This window comes from Neovison vison, chromosome 2 (genome assembly GCF_020171115.1).
Source record: "Neovison vison isolate M4711 chromosome 2, ASM_NN_V1, whole genome shotgun sequence".
In the NCBI taxonomy this organism is placed as follows: Eukaryota; Metazoa; Chordata; class Mammalia; order Carnivora; family Mustelidae; genus Neogale; species Neogale vison.
In genome coordinates, this window is record NC_058092.1 from 231,703,663 (window position 1) to 231,717,653 (window position 13,991).

A 13,991-nucleotide genomic window follows, 5' to 3' on the forward strand; every position below is an offset into this window, starting at 1 on the left:
GTTCCTGTCAGCTCAGAGACCTCTGCAGCTGGCCACGTACCAGATGGGGACTGGGTGTCCTGGTATGAGAGTGAGCAAGGGGCAGGAGTACAGGGTGGGGATCCTTCTGATTACTAAGGGCTGCTCACCCTCAGCTGTGTCCACAAACCCCCATGCTGCCCTTACTAAAGCCATCCCCTTGTGTCCTATGGATGTGACCTCCTAGCTCCCTGAGCCACCACCACTGGTGTAAGAGCTCTGTGGTCACTCTCCTGGGAGGAGGGACTTCCAGAGGGCAGAGAAGCCTGGATTGGTGATCAGGAGACAAGCGGTTCAGGCCAGCAATTGACCATGCAATAACAGGATCCCAGGGCCTGTTAGTCCACTTTATTTTGCTTAATCCTCATGGTCACCTATGCAAGTCCCCAGTTTACATCAAGAAAAAGGAGGCTCAGAGGGATTAAGAAACTCCCCCCAATGGCACAGAGCTAGTGAAAGGTGGAGCTGGATCTGAACCAAGAGTATCTGACTCTGAAAGCCGCATGTTACACTTTGTCCCTACTGCCTCCGAGAGGGGTGCCTCTGAGTCCTTGTCGCATCCTGCCTCCTTCACGGACCTTGGGATGCCATGGAATTCCTGTACAGAACGTGCTCGCACAGGGCCTCCAGGGTCCTGGGCTCTGTGCTGCCCACCAGGAGAGGTCCAGGGGGAAATGGGAGCTCGCTGGCAAGGAGAAAATCGAAGCGCACATGAACACCGAGACAAGGCCAGAGCAGTAGATAGCAGAGAGGCAGAGAAAATGCTTCAGGAACTCAAGAGAGGTCACGTTTAGATGGAAGGTCTCAGAACAGGATGCAGGCAAGATGCAGCCTTGAATCTGCCTCCTGAAACTCATTCTGGAGATAGAGGACACTCAGCTCCCAGGGATTTTCTCAGCCATTCCAAGGGCTGCTCTGGGAGAGCAGCTCCAGCTCCCACACTCCTTCTGGCAGAGTTCTCCACCACTCAAGTTCTAAGACGTCGTCATCAGCCAAGCCTTCTGCTGAAAGAACTGAAACTGCTTATTTCATCACTCTTCTCCCCCATCAGCCCAGAGGTAAAAGCTGTTTCCTTCATTCCTTCCTACTGTCCTTTTTCTCCCTCTACTATCTAACTACCTGTTACTAGTTAACTCTTTATATTAAGTACAACACGTGACTCTCACAAAGCAAGGGTTTCGTTAACAAGGGTAAGTACAAACTGCGGTTACAGATGGGGAGTCTGTGAGAAAAAAAAAAAAAAAGGGTCCACAAGGCTCTGCAAGGAGATCAGGAACAGAAGGGGGCTGATGAGCAGACGTGGAGAGGAGTAAGTCCTACTGCCTACTGCTCGGGTCAAGAGAATCCTGGGCTTTGCCATTCAGCCGGAGATGCCTGTCCGCACTTCAAGGCACTGGCAGCTAGGTGAATCAGCACAACCCGTGTGAAAGTGACCGAAAAAGGAGGAAATCTGCTTCTGAAGACTTGGGGAATGACAGAAGGAAGAATCTCAGGTTTTTTGAAATGTCCTTTAGACACCATCGGGCTCAACCCCATCCTATAAGGTCACACTAAACCCAGAGATGTCCCATTTGCTTGTTCTCGCCCTAAGATGACAATTCTCCTTCAGGACAGTATAACGTAGGTTTCCACAGCAGAGCAGCTAGAGGCAAGTGAATGAAGCCATCATAAGGAGAAGAGCCAAACGAACTATTCCAGCTTGGGAATTTTTGATGAGTCTGAAACTGGAAATGCTCTAAGAGCAATATATATATTTTTCTTCTAATGTTAGAGATGACTGAATGCTTTTATTTTCTACTCTCCCCCCATACTGCAATATTATAATATTGTAAGATGGGTGCCCCAAGTCCCAAAGTGGCTAGTACACATATCTAAGTACATTTATAACTAACATCAACACTGGAGGCAGAAGATTATTTTCAATATTGCATTTATTCAAAAGTACACAAATATGTTCTATAATACATAAGGTAAACATTATAAAATTTGACTTGAATAATACTTCTACTAAAAAACTGCACATGAAGATATTTGTGCCCACCCAAGTCAGAGTCCCTCGTTTACGTCACAGAAGCACGGTGGCAGGTTATCAAAGTCGGCATATAAGTTACATTCGTCACAGCACTGGAGGTTGGGGTAGGACCCAGCGGTGAGGGCTGCAGCTGCAGCAACCTTGTCCTGAGTGAGCAGGGCTGGATTACTCTTTAAGGCCAAACAAAGGGGTGCCTTTGGAGGTCTTGGGAAAAGACATACACAAAGCAAGGCATTAGAATTTTTCTTCTCGGTCCACTGGTCACAGTTATCAGGGGTATCTGCGAAGTTGAGGCCTTGGGCCAATCAAATCATCAGAGCAGCCTGGAACTAGAGCTCACTGCCTCTGTCCCTATCTAATCCCTTCCTCTCCTAGGATGGCTAGAAATGTAAAATCGGGTCACAGCAAACGAGGGAGAGCGAACTGCCAGCGAGGGTCCCCCGCTGATCGCTGCAGGCCCATCAAGTGCACAGCGTGACTGGGAAGGCGCCACACTGGGCCGTCCCCCGCGTTCGGGGATTCTCCTTCTAGCTCCCAGGCTTAAGGGCCCGAGGATGGGAGCAGCACCGCTTCTAACGCAGGTTCCTCTCCCCCGAAGTTAATTATCTTTCGTCTCATCTGCGCGCCCTGGGCAGGTGTCCCCCAGGATCTTCACGCAGCTCGGCCTCCCCATGGTCCCACAGGCCCACCGCACGTCCCCACGGCCAAGCACAGTGAATGAGAGAACACCGGGAGAGCTCCCCCAACCCAGCGAAGAGCAGATCGGCTCAGCCTGTCCTCTGAGGGACTCGGAGGCACAGACTCGTTCCCAGCCTCCGCCACAGGCTGCGGTGCCCGGCGCGGAGAGAGGGCCCAGCCAGTGTGCTGAGCGGGCCGGCCGAGGGGCCCCTCAGTGAGGGGAGTGAAGCCGAGCAGCACAGAGCCACCCAGCCGAGAACATTCTGTTCATGAGCTCACAGCCCTAAGCCAGAAGGGGAAAAAACCAACATTCTATACTCACCTGGCTTTACCTTTTCAAACCCACCTGCTGTCCCTGACCTCTCCCTGGCTGGGACCACAGGGCAAGCAATGACCTTGCTCAAGCCGGGAGCCCCAGGTGTCCTACGGGGGGGGATCGGTCACTCTTACCCACATCACTCACCTCAACGCGTCGGCTATTTTGTAGTAAAGACAGATGACAACAGCCATCAGCACAAGAATGGCCACCAGGATACCGCCACCAATGCAGAACATAATTATCGTGTTGACTGTAGACTTAGCTTTGTCTAGGCAGAGAAGTACAGGCTAGCAATGAGTGTGGCTTCCCTCCCCACCCAGCCACGGGGCCACCTTAATAGCTTTCTTGAGTGGAAAAAGAATTGAATCCCAAACCAGAGATCTTTGCGTGTATAATATACAAATGAGTCTTCCCAAGAAGGCACAGGACCCTAAACTGGCCCAGAGAGGGGGGAAAAGGATTTATGAATGAGACGAGAATGAAATGCAAAACCCAGAGAGAAAGAAGGAGAATTTTTTTCTTCCTTTCGCAGGCAGTAATGTGCAGCTATTAGTAACAAAACAGGTCTCACTAAAACAAATGGTCTTACTCCCAAATACCCGGGCATCCTGAAATACAGTCATTTTCAGAATCAGAATTAACTCCACCCTCTACATCAGGCTTAACAATCTCCTATGGGGATGGTTATGGGGAGGACTTTTTTAAAATGTTATGTTCGACAACACTGAGAATATACAAATCCGTTTTGTAAATCATACATGTTTCAGGAAAAGTCTTCTATTCTCCCACTGACAACTGCCAATTTTCCTCCTTAATCCTCCCAGGAAATCCAGTTTTTCCGGAATAAGCAATTCATTTAATCCCACTCCCTGAAACTGGGTAAAAGTGAGTAAGGGCTAAACAACAATCCACTGCCAAAACATACTTACTAGCGTCTAATTCTTGCATGCTCGATGAATGCCGGCAGTTAAAAAAAATTATAATTAATATAAACTTTAGGGAATGGTACATCTTATCAGGCATTCCTCAAACTTTGAATTTGATAGAGTTCTAACTGTCCCTCTTAGGAGTGATTAAGATCTAAGTCTGAACAGCTTGCTTGGAGAGACATCGTCTCCGTGAGAGTGTGACCAGAGTGGACAGCCACTGTCCAGCTCCAACTTCCGTGCCTGTCAGGCCAGAGGCTGTGTGACATCAACACTCTGGACACCAACTCCCTCTCATGGAGTTCTGAATTCCATTCCATGTTCAGATATATTTCAGGACCAGTACTAACATGAGTGTCCCAATACTACTCTACATTATTTACTCTGTCTCACCTTTTCCAGTTTTGTTCCCTCAAAGAACCTTTTGTGCTCGCTTCGGCAGCACTATAACATGAGTGTCCCAATACTACTCTACATTATTTACTCTGTCTCACCTTTTCCAGTTTTGTTCCCTCAAAGAACCTTTTAAGGTCTGTTAATCAAAAGCAAATCTCTGATTTCAGTAAAATAAAAGAACAGTAATGTGGGGAGGCTAATATCTAAAAACACTCATACATCTAAAAGTTCAACTATGAAGACTGGCTAGACTTTATGTTGTAGAAACACAATAGAATAATATACAGCTATACTCATTTAACCAGACTCAGGTTAACCTGATGTAGGTCCACTGACTTCAGAATATTATCAGATTTTATGGCTAAGAAAAAGATTTCAAAAAGCAGCATGAATAGAATGTCTGTTATAAATCAGGTTTCTACTATTTTAAGGTATTCACACCCAGCAAAGCTGATTCAATTAAATGAGGAAATTATTTTAACTATGAAGGGCTACTCCTTGTTGCTCTGGCTAAACCCGGGGTTAAGTCACAAACAGCAGGGGACTCAGCAACAAAACTCGTGGCGTAAGACTCTGAAAATTTCTTTTCTCTATAAAAGCAATGAAAAATCTGACAGAAATACTGTCTTTTCAGTCTCTTCAACAAATGGTATTGGGAAAACTGGACAGCCACATGCAGAAGAATGAAACTGGACCATTTCCTTACACCACACACAAAAACAGACTCAAAATGGATGAGAGACTTCAATGCGAGACAGGAATCCATTAAAATCCTTGAGGAGAACACGGGCAGCAACCTCTTCAACCTCAGCTACAGCAACTTCTTCCTAGAAACATCGCCAAAGGCAAGGGAAGCAAGGGCAAAAATGAACTACTGGGACTTCATCAAGACCAAAAGTTTTTGCACAGCAAAGGAAACAGTCAACAAAATCAAAAGACAACTAAGAGAACACAAGAAGATATTCACAAATGACATATCAGAAAAAGGTCTAGTATCCAAAATCTATAAAGAATTTACCAAACTCAACACCCAATAAACAAAGAATCCAATCAAGAAATGGGCAGAAGACATGAACAGACATTTCAGCAAAGAAGACATCCAAATGGCCAACAGACACATGAAAAAGTGCTCCACATCACTCAACATCAGGGAAATACAAATCAAAACCACAGTGAGATATCACCTCACCAGTCAGAATGGCTAAAATTAACAAGTTCCGAAATGACAGGTGTTGGCGAGGATGTGGAAGAAAGGGGGACTACACTGTTGGTGGAAATGCAAGCTGGTGAAGCCACTCTGGAAAATAGCATGGAGCTTCCTCAAAAAGTTTAAAAGAGAGCTACCCTATGACCCAACAATTGCACTACTGGGTATTTACCCTAAAGATACAAATGTAGTGATCCGAAGGGGCATGTGCACCTGAATGTTTATAGCAGCAATGTCCATAATAGCCAAACTATGGAAAGAACCTAGAAGTCCATCAACAGACGAATGCATAAAGAAAATGTGGTGTATATATACACACACAATAGAACACTATGCAGCCATCAAAAGAAATGAAATCTTGCCATTTGCAATGACATGGATGGAACTCAAGGGTATTATGCTAAGCGAAGTAAGTCAGTCAGAGAAAGACAATTATCACATGATCTCCCTGATATAACAAATTTGAGATGCAGGGCAGGGGACCGTCGGGAGTAGGGAGGGAAAAAATGAAATGAGATGGACTGGGAGGGAGACAAACCACGAAACAAACTGAGGGTTTCTGGGGGTTAGAGGGGGGTAGGATAAGGTGGCTGGGTTATGGACATTGGGAGGGTATGTGCCATGGTGAGTGCTGTGCAATGTGTAAGCCTGATGGTTCACAGACCTGTACCCCTGAGGCAAATAATACGTTATATGTTAATTTTTAAAAACTTGTCTTTTTCAGACTCTGGAAATTAAAAGCTTGCTGCAGCTCAGGAAACATTTTAAAGAACAACTCTCTCAGTATGAACCGCAGGCTTGTGGCATTGTTCCATCATTCACTGTCCAGCTCCATGGCAACCTTGAAAATAAAACCCAAGCTCCAATGCAGCCACCAAAGGGAAAATAGAGGTACAACTCTTTCAAAGCCTCATTCCCGAAGAACTGTCATTCTTTGACCTGTCTTTTGGACACCTGAAAATCCTCTCTTGCAAAGCTAACTGCATTTGACCTAACCTGGAGTTCTCCTGGTGCAAAAAGTCTTCCTCTAAAGGGATTTTGGCAAAAACAACTACAATTGTTTTAACTTCTTGGCTGCCTGAGGTAGTAGATAACATTTGGGGCAAATCACAGAGTAGCCAAAAAGCTTAAAGGAAAGCTGGTAAATCACCTGTCCATAGGAGTTTTGAAAAGCCTTGACATATTCCTGAAACTCTAGGCCATGCATGTGTGCTATGTGCGTGTCTAAGGCTGTTGAGTATCCTCAGAGAGACACAAGCATTCACCTCTGACTGACCCTAAGGCTTTTCCCAAGCAAAAAGTGAAGGCTATGGCAGAGTTTTCAACTGCTTGGCTAATTGTTGAAGACATGCCCCAATATGGAGTCTCTCATGAAAGACTGGGAGACTTACTGGTTCCAGGAATTTAAGGTAATCTTTGTCCAATCATTACCTGATCACAAAGCTAATCAATAGAGACTTAAGTGTCAACATACAACAAAGAATACAGACTTCAGAATTTGTCGAGAGAAGTCACTAACAACAAAGCTTGGAGAGCAGGGAGAAACTGATTTCGAGATTTCCAGAGTTGCCATATTCTATTAAATGTCTAGTTTTCAACAAAAGACTATAAGATGAAAGAAAAGAAAAGAGAAAGGGAAAGGAAGAAGAGAAAGGGAGGGAGAGAAAGGAAGGGAGAGAGGGAAGGGAGAGAGAAAGAGAAAGGGAAGGAAAGGAAAGAGGAAAAAAAAGAGAAGTAAGACTGATAAAAAAGTAAAGGAAAGCAATTAATAAACTTTCCCTAGGAAGCCCAGGCATTGGCCTGACTAGACACAGTCTTCAAATCAACTATTTAAAATACGTTCAAAGGAATCCATGTCTAAAGAACTAAAGTATGAGAACAATGTGTCCAATAGAGAACAACAATAAAGAGAAATGATTTTTTTAAAGAGTCAAATAGAAATTTTTGAGTTGGAAAGTATAACTGGAAAAATTCATTAGAGGAGCTTAACAGCAGATCTGAGCAGGCAAAAGAAATAACCAGTGAATTCGAAGATAAATCAATCAAGATTATCCAGTCTGAGGAACAAAAAGAATAAAGAATGAAAAAAATGAACACAGAAATTCCAGCTCCACTACAACACATAGAGAGCTTGGGAGTTGTCACCCTCAAAACAAGAAAAAAGCTGAACCAAGTTGATAATCACCATGTCTTTCTAGGTCTACCAGAGAACTGACGTCATGGAGCAAACAGGTCCCATGAAAGTGAAGAGACAGGTGAGTACGGAGAATCACAGCTTCTCAGGAGCAGAAGCCACTGCCGGAGCCAGCAACTGGCAGGAATACTTAACTGGTAAGTGATAAATTGCTGGAGGCTGAAGGAGGACCAGCATGAGAGAAAACAATTCTTGGGGGGGCCTGGTTTTTCTAGTCGGGGGATAGCCACTTTCATGAATTTTACCTCAAGGAGCTCGATGAGGTTCTTATAGTGAAGATTGGAGATTGATGTCCACTGACACCACCGCAGAGGTGAGCCTGTTGCTGCTGGGAGATGGCGAAATTCCTGAGTCTCCAGTTAGCCTCCTGATACCACCCCAACAGTTAGGTGAATTGTGCAGCTTTACCACTGGGTAGAGGTGTAAGCTCAGACTTCCCAGGATCTCCACTGACTGGGGAGGTGGGGGTGTTATCACCCAGTCTCCTCTGATCCTACTCTGGCAGGAAGGGGCGATTTGGGACAACTCTTTTTTATAGCCTGGTGAGAGTGAAGGTCTAGGCTCTCCACTTAGTCTTGGCTGGGGGAAAGGCTGGGCTGGGGGTGGAGCCACAGTTTTTTTCTGGGATATCTGACGGGAGTACAGGTTCCCTGGCTTGTGAGGCTCCCTTGTCCTTGGTCCTTTGGCTGGAGACAGCAAGATTTTCTCGAAAGCTTTTCTGTCTGCACCCACTGGTGTTTCCATGCCACTGGCTTCTTCATCGCCAAGTCTGGAAATATGAGACAAAACAAAACCCAAGGAGTTCACCACCATGTTCCTTGGATTTCAAGTTTCCTGGCTTGTCTGTTTTCTTCCCTTCACCTATCAGGGTCCTGCATTTGTTTTCTATATAATGTCCAGGATTTTTAGCTGCACTTGTAGCATAACACAAAGTACATCTACTCCATCTTCCCAGAAGTAGAAGTCCCTCATATGGGGGATTCTGAAATCAATCCTCTACTTGATCAAAGCCACCGTACTGACCCTGAGAGTGGATGCCTCCTTAAATTTTGTGTCCCAGGCACCTCACATGTGTCATCCTAGGCTGCGCTGTCAAGGATGCCAACATAATTTATCTTTCCAGCTTCATCTCCCACTGCATCTCCCCATACCCCATGTATTTTTATGCCTCTGAGCACTGACCGGCTCTCTCGGCCCCTCGCCTCCTCTAGCTGCTGTAACGCTAATCCTGCAAGGCTTCACTCAGTGCCGACTCCTCTGTAAAATCTTCACGGATTCCCATCTGTCCCCCATGCTAACTAACTGCTGCTTTTCCTCTGTATCTATGCCATTTGCTTGTACCACTCTAAAAATTTGAACTTCATTTGTCATAAGGGTCTCTGATACTTGTTCTAACTCTGAATAGATACTTATCTTGACTACAGGAACCTGTTTTGCTCACTCTCACCGAAGCCAACACTCTGGAGTTGAATTAACTGTGGGGTTTTTTCCTACTTTTTACCTCACTCAAAAAGGTTTATTTTTCCAAGTTTCTTTTCTATGCCCTCCATCAAAGCAGCATCTATTCTGAGGGACATGGCCTGGAATGAGCTTAGTCATGATTAAGGAAGACAGGTTATGTAGTCCTTCCCTACAAAGATGACTGCTTCATTTCTCGATTTCCTTTTATTCTTGCAGTTACTCGACTTCTCTGTCCAATGAGTCTATACCATTTTTTTCAAGGTGAGTTTCATGAGGCAGGAAATCTGGATCCCCAACATCAAACAGAGAGCCTAGCACCCATTAGGTGCTGACACATTTCATGCGCGATGACCCAAATATGAATCTTGTCAATCTGACAAAAACTTTCTTGATCCATGTCTCTAAATTCAGACAGAACAACAAATTCAGACATAACAGCAGTGCCTGGGAGGCTTAGTAAAGTGTCTGTCTTCAGCTCAGGTCATGATCCCAAGGCCCTGGGATCCACTCTCACACCGGACTCCCTACTCAGCAGGGAATCTGCTTCTCCCTCTCCCTTTGCCTCTGCCCTTCCCCTCACTTGTATTCTCATTCACCCTCTCTCTCAAATAAATAAAATTTTTAAAAAATCAGACATAACAGTAAACCAAGAGTATTATTACTTCATTTACTGATAAGACTATTTTGTTCATCTCTTTTAAATCCACAACATTGGGGCGCCTGGGTGGCTCAGTGGGTTAAGCCGCTGCCTTCGGCTCAGGTCATGATCTCAGGGTCCTGGGATCGAGTCCCGCATCGGGCTCTCTGCTCAGCAGGGAGCCTGCTTCCTCCTCTCTCTCTCTGCCTGCCTCTCTGCCTACTTGTAATCTCTCTCTGTCAAATAAATAAATAAAATCTTAAAAATAAATAAATAAATAAATAAATCCACAACATTAAGCTACTCATCTTATTACTCCCAACATGGCCAGAAGACAATGCAAGGACTAAGACTTTGACAGAAGAAAAAACAGATGGTCAGAGAGCAGAAGTGATTCCCTAGGGTCCTCTAGCAAGTCACTACAGGGCAGGAACTAAGGCCTGGTTCTGTGACCTACTCCTCCAGTCCCCTCCTCCCAGGTCCAGTGCCCTTTCACCCCCCTCAACCTTTCTACGAACCTCTGAAATGAAGTGGTGCTCCCCATTCCCAGTGCCCACTAACTCTATTATACAGAGACTTTGACTTTGGCTCTCAGCAGAAAGATATGCAAAGAAATCCAGCTGCATTTCATTTAGGGAAGAGCCTGGTCATTGATAATATTTTCATCCTAGGTGTTCATTGGCAATTCACATGTAGTGATTAGCAAACGTAGTGAGGGTGATGGAAGGGGCCCGGTGTTACAGACAGCAGAGAGGAGGCAGCAGTTGTGTACAGAATCCATGAGCTGAACTTTGTAGTGTGATCCAGATTACAGGGGCATCTTCCCTGTGGCAAATTCTTAGTGATTCACATACACAAGGACTTTCCCCCAGATCTCTTATTTTGCCAAGTGCCCATCCTGTGACTAACACCTGGGGACTGGGGGCTGCAAATACCCTCCTACCTATAAACTGCGTATCTAGTGGCAGAAAGTAGCCCAGATCCCAGGCCGCCGGCAGTAGCGCTGTGAGCCCCCCTTACGTGACCCAAGTCCCATCTCTGTGCCTCTTCCACAGCTCCTGCTCTGCTCCCGGGATTTTCGTATTTACCTTCAGACTCCTGCTCAGCTGAGGGCTTTATTGCAGTCCCGGCAACTGTCGTGAGAAGAGCCTAGTTTTGCCTTAAAGAGGGAGGATCTTCTAAATTGAAATCCTATTCTAGCAATATAGGATACTACAGTACAGTACAGAATCTGTACATGGTAGTTATGTTAAATGCCCTGATAATTCCAAAATCTGTGTCATACGTTAAAACTGGTTCTAATGCTTGTTTTATCTCTTTGGCATAAGTTTTTCTTGCCTTTTAGCATGCACTGTAGTGTTTTGCTGAAAGCCAGACATACTGTTAATGGAGATATGCATAAGAACCGAGGTAATCACGTTCTTAGTGTGGAATTTCATGTTAATCTGGTTAGGAGTTAGGCTATGTTTAATGTCTGCTATAACTGTAGGTGCCAGAGGCTTCAATTTCCTCTAGTTTTCTTGCTTTTGTCCCCCCTATTGTCTTTTGCTTTCCCTAGAAACTCCTTTTAAAATAGTCTGCATTCTAGTCTCTTCATTGTAATCTGTTTTTATACCGGAGCCCTGTTGATGTGGCAGTAAGGCACTGGGGAAGGAAAGCACTCTGTAATCTTAAGACTAAATCTGAGTTCCTAGCCTGTCATCTTCAAAAGTGTTTGTCTTCGTTTCCAGCCTCCCTCCCCCTACACGTGGCAGGAAGGCTGAAGCAATCTAACTGCTCACCACCCCCGCCCCCCCTCCGCATCTTGTTCACAAAGACTGGCAGTTCCCCTGAGAGTACACCTTTGTTAAGGAGAATACTGTGGACTGTATTTCAAAATGAGCCCCCGCCCCGCCCCGGACAGAGACCCTGAGGAGATTCTTCTCCATCTTCCTGTGTAAATCTGGTGGGACTACTGAAGTAAAACCCATAAAAGTATGGGGCCTCCTAAAAGTCGGCTCCCAGGAGTATCCTTCTCTCAAGCCAGTCCACACTCAGACTCCAGCAATTCATCAACGACCATTTAAGTGTCCCTCCCAGTTACTGCCTCCAGAGGGTTCTGTTCCTGGTAAGCAGATCCCCACTGGGATTTTCTGCATTCACCCACCTCTCCAGTTGTCAGAGTGGTGTTTGCCCTGTGACATCAATTATCTGGTGGATTTTTAAAAAGTCATTGATTTTCAGTTTGTTCAGCTTTTTTGTTGTTGTAAAGATGGTTGTGATAAATTCCAAACTCTGTTCATGTCAGAGCTGAAGCCACAAATGTTGATTTTTCTTTAGTAATATAAACCCACATAAACAAAAACTCTTTGATGTAGTCAACATACGAGTGCATAAATGATCCTAGACCAAAAGTGTCTATGTACTAAGCATGGTACAATATACCATCAATCGCGATTCACAGGGTAAATTCTAGATTGACAATAAATTGCTCTTTAAAATAGGCGAGTCCAAAACTTATATTGTGATACTGGTGGGAAGTTCTCAAAAACATGTTCTATTCTTTATTTAAAGTGGGGGGGGGACAAGAAGAAACATTTTCAATTTATGATAAGAATAATTTAGTACACTAAAATCACAGTAACCTCTGCACTACCACAACTACTCTGATATAAGATATCAGATTTAAATTGGATTTACTGATTTCTCCTTTTTCTGCTCCTCTTAACATTGTAATACAATTTGGAACCCATACTGCTTTCCTTATCAATTCCATTGAACAAACCTGTTCTGAACACATCCACCAGGTATAAAATAATTCCTAATCTCAGGGCGCCTGGGTGGCTCAGTGGGTTAAAGTCTCTGCCTTTGGCTCAGGTCATGATCTCGTCCTGGGGTCGAGTCCCGCCTCGGGCTCTCTGCTCGGCGGCAGGGAGCCTGCTTCCTCCTCGCTCTACCTGCCTCTCTGCCTACCTGTGATCTCTCTGTCAAATAAATAAAATCTTTTAAAATAATAATAATAATTCCTAATCTCAATAATCACTCAAATAGTAGGGAACACATATGTGAGAATTATTTTATAAAGCACTGAAACGCAAGGGAATTAATAGTACCTGAAAATTCTAAGTGTAGTACAGAAAAAGTAGTAATTGATTCTGTAATACAACAAAGTTCTATACTTGGTTTTCATTAATAAATGGGTTTTCCCTGCTATGCAAAAGACAAGATATTGCAGGTAGAGAGGAAAACTCATGCAAAGGTAGAGGACCGTGGCATGTAGGCAAAAGTACAGGAGGCTTTATACACTGCACTACTGGGCAAAGATGATGGTGGCTCAGGAGCAGGAAAATCAGAGGACAGTGCACAAAATGAAAAGAAGATGAAAATGGGAACTAATGACCAGTGAAGAAACTCCTGAAACTATCTGAATGAAAGTTAGTGCTTGAAAACAGAAGAGGCAGAGATGGAAAAAGGAAATTTTGCCTTAAAAAATTATACACACACACACACATATACACATATATGTGTGTATACATATAATTTATACATATAGTTGTATATAATTTTATATAACATATATAATATATATATATCTCAAGACGGGGTGATTTACTGGGTATATGGGAGTGAAAGAAAGCGAAAGACTATAGCAGTCAAGTTTTCTAAACAGTGGCTTTCAGCTTTGTGTAAGGAAGTCAACAACCAGTTCACAGTATTCATCTTGTTCATTAACTTGCAGGTTGGTACTTCTAAAAAAAAAAAAAAAAGTCTATTTTTCTCTGGAGACTGTCCAATACATAAACATGGATCTATGACTATAGAGGCAGGACGAACATAGGGGGGAAAAAAAAAAAAAAAAGAAAACCCACTGCCGCAGGCAACTTAAAATAAGTCTGCAGTACTAATCTCTGAAAACATTAAAACCAGGATAGGTAAAATGAAGGACTTCTAACTTTTCTAACTTGCTGAATAGTCTACAGATCGGATCCTTTGTTGGGGTTTCTCTTTCAAACTTGGTGAATCCATCTAATACATAGTCTGGATAACAGATTACTTACAAAAAAAAAAAAAACTACATTCCAATTTTTCTAAGACCACTCCACAGATTAAAAAAACAATGAAACAGGTATTGTGTAAGTAACTC

General features: G+C 44.0%; 1 protein-coding gene across 1 annotated transcript; it reads right to left on the reverse strand.

Moving 5' to 3' along the window:
- Window positions 1-1,931: 1,931 nt before the first annotated feature.
- LOC122901185 (protein FAM24A-like) lies at window positions 1,932-3,324 on the reverse strand. The gene is made up of 2 exons (XM_044240680.1): window positions 3,192-3,324; window positions 1,932-2,254 (listed from the first exon to the last, which is right to left on the reverse strand). The coding sequence occupies exons 1-2, from the start codon at window positions 3,281-3,283 to the stop codon at window positions 2,065-2,067; spliced, it is 282 nt and encodes a 93-aa protein (XP_044096615.1). The 5' UTR covers window positions 3,284-3,324; the 3' UTR covers window positions 1,932-2,064.
- Between the last annotated feature and the right edge of the window lie 10,667 nt (window positions 3,325-13,991).

What these genes read in the sequence shown, in the direction of transcription:
- LOC122901185 (XM_044240680.1), bottom strand. Translation starts at nt 3,283, where the DNA reads ATGTTCTGCATTGGTGGCGGTATCCTGGTGGCCATTCTTGTGCTGATG. An exon ending in AAAATAGCCGACGCGTTGAG is followed by an intron (nt 2,255 to 3,191) that starts GTGAGTGATGTG and finishes TCTTTTCCCAAG; the next exon opens with ACCTCCAAAGGCACCCCTTT.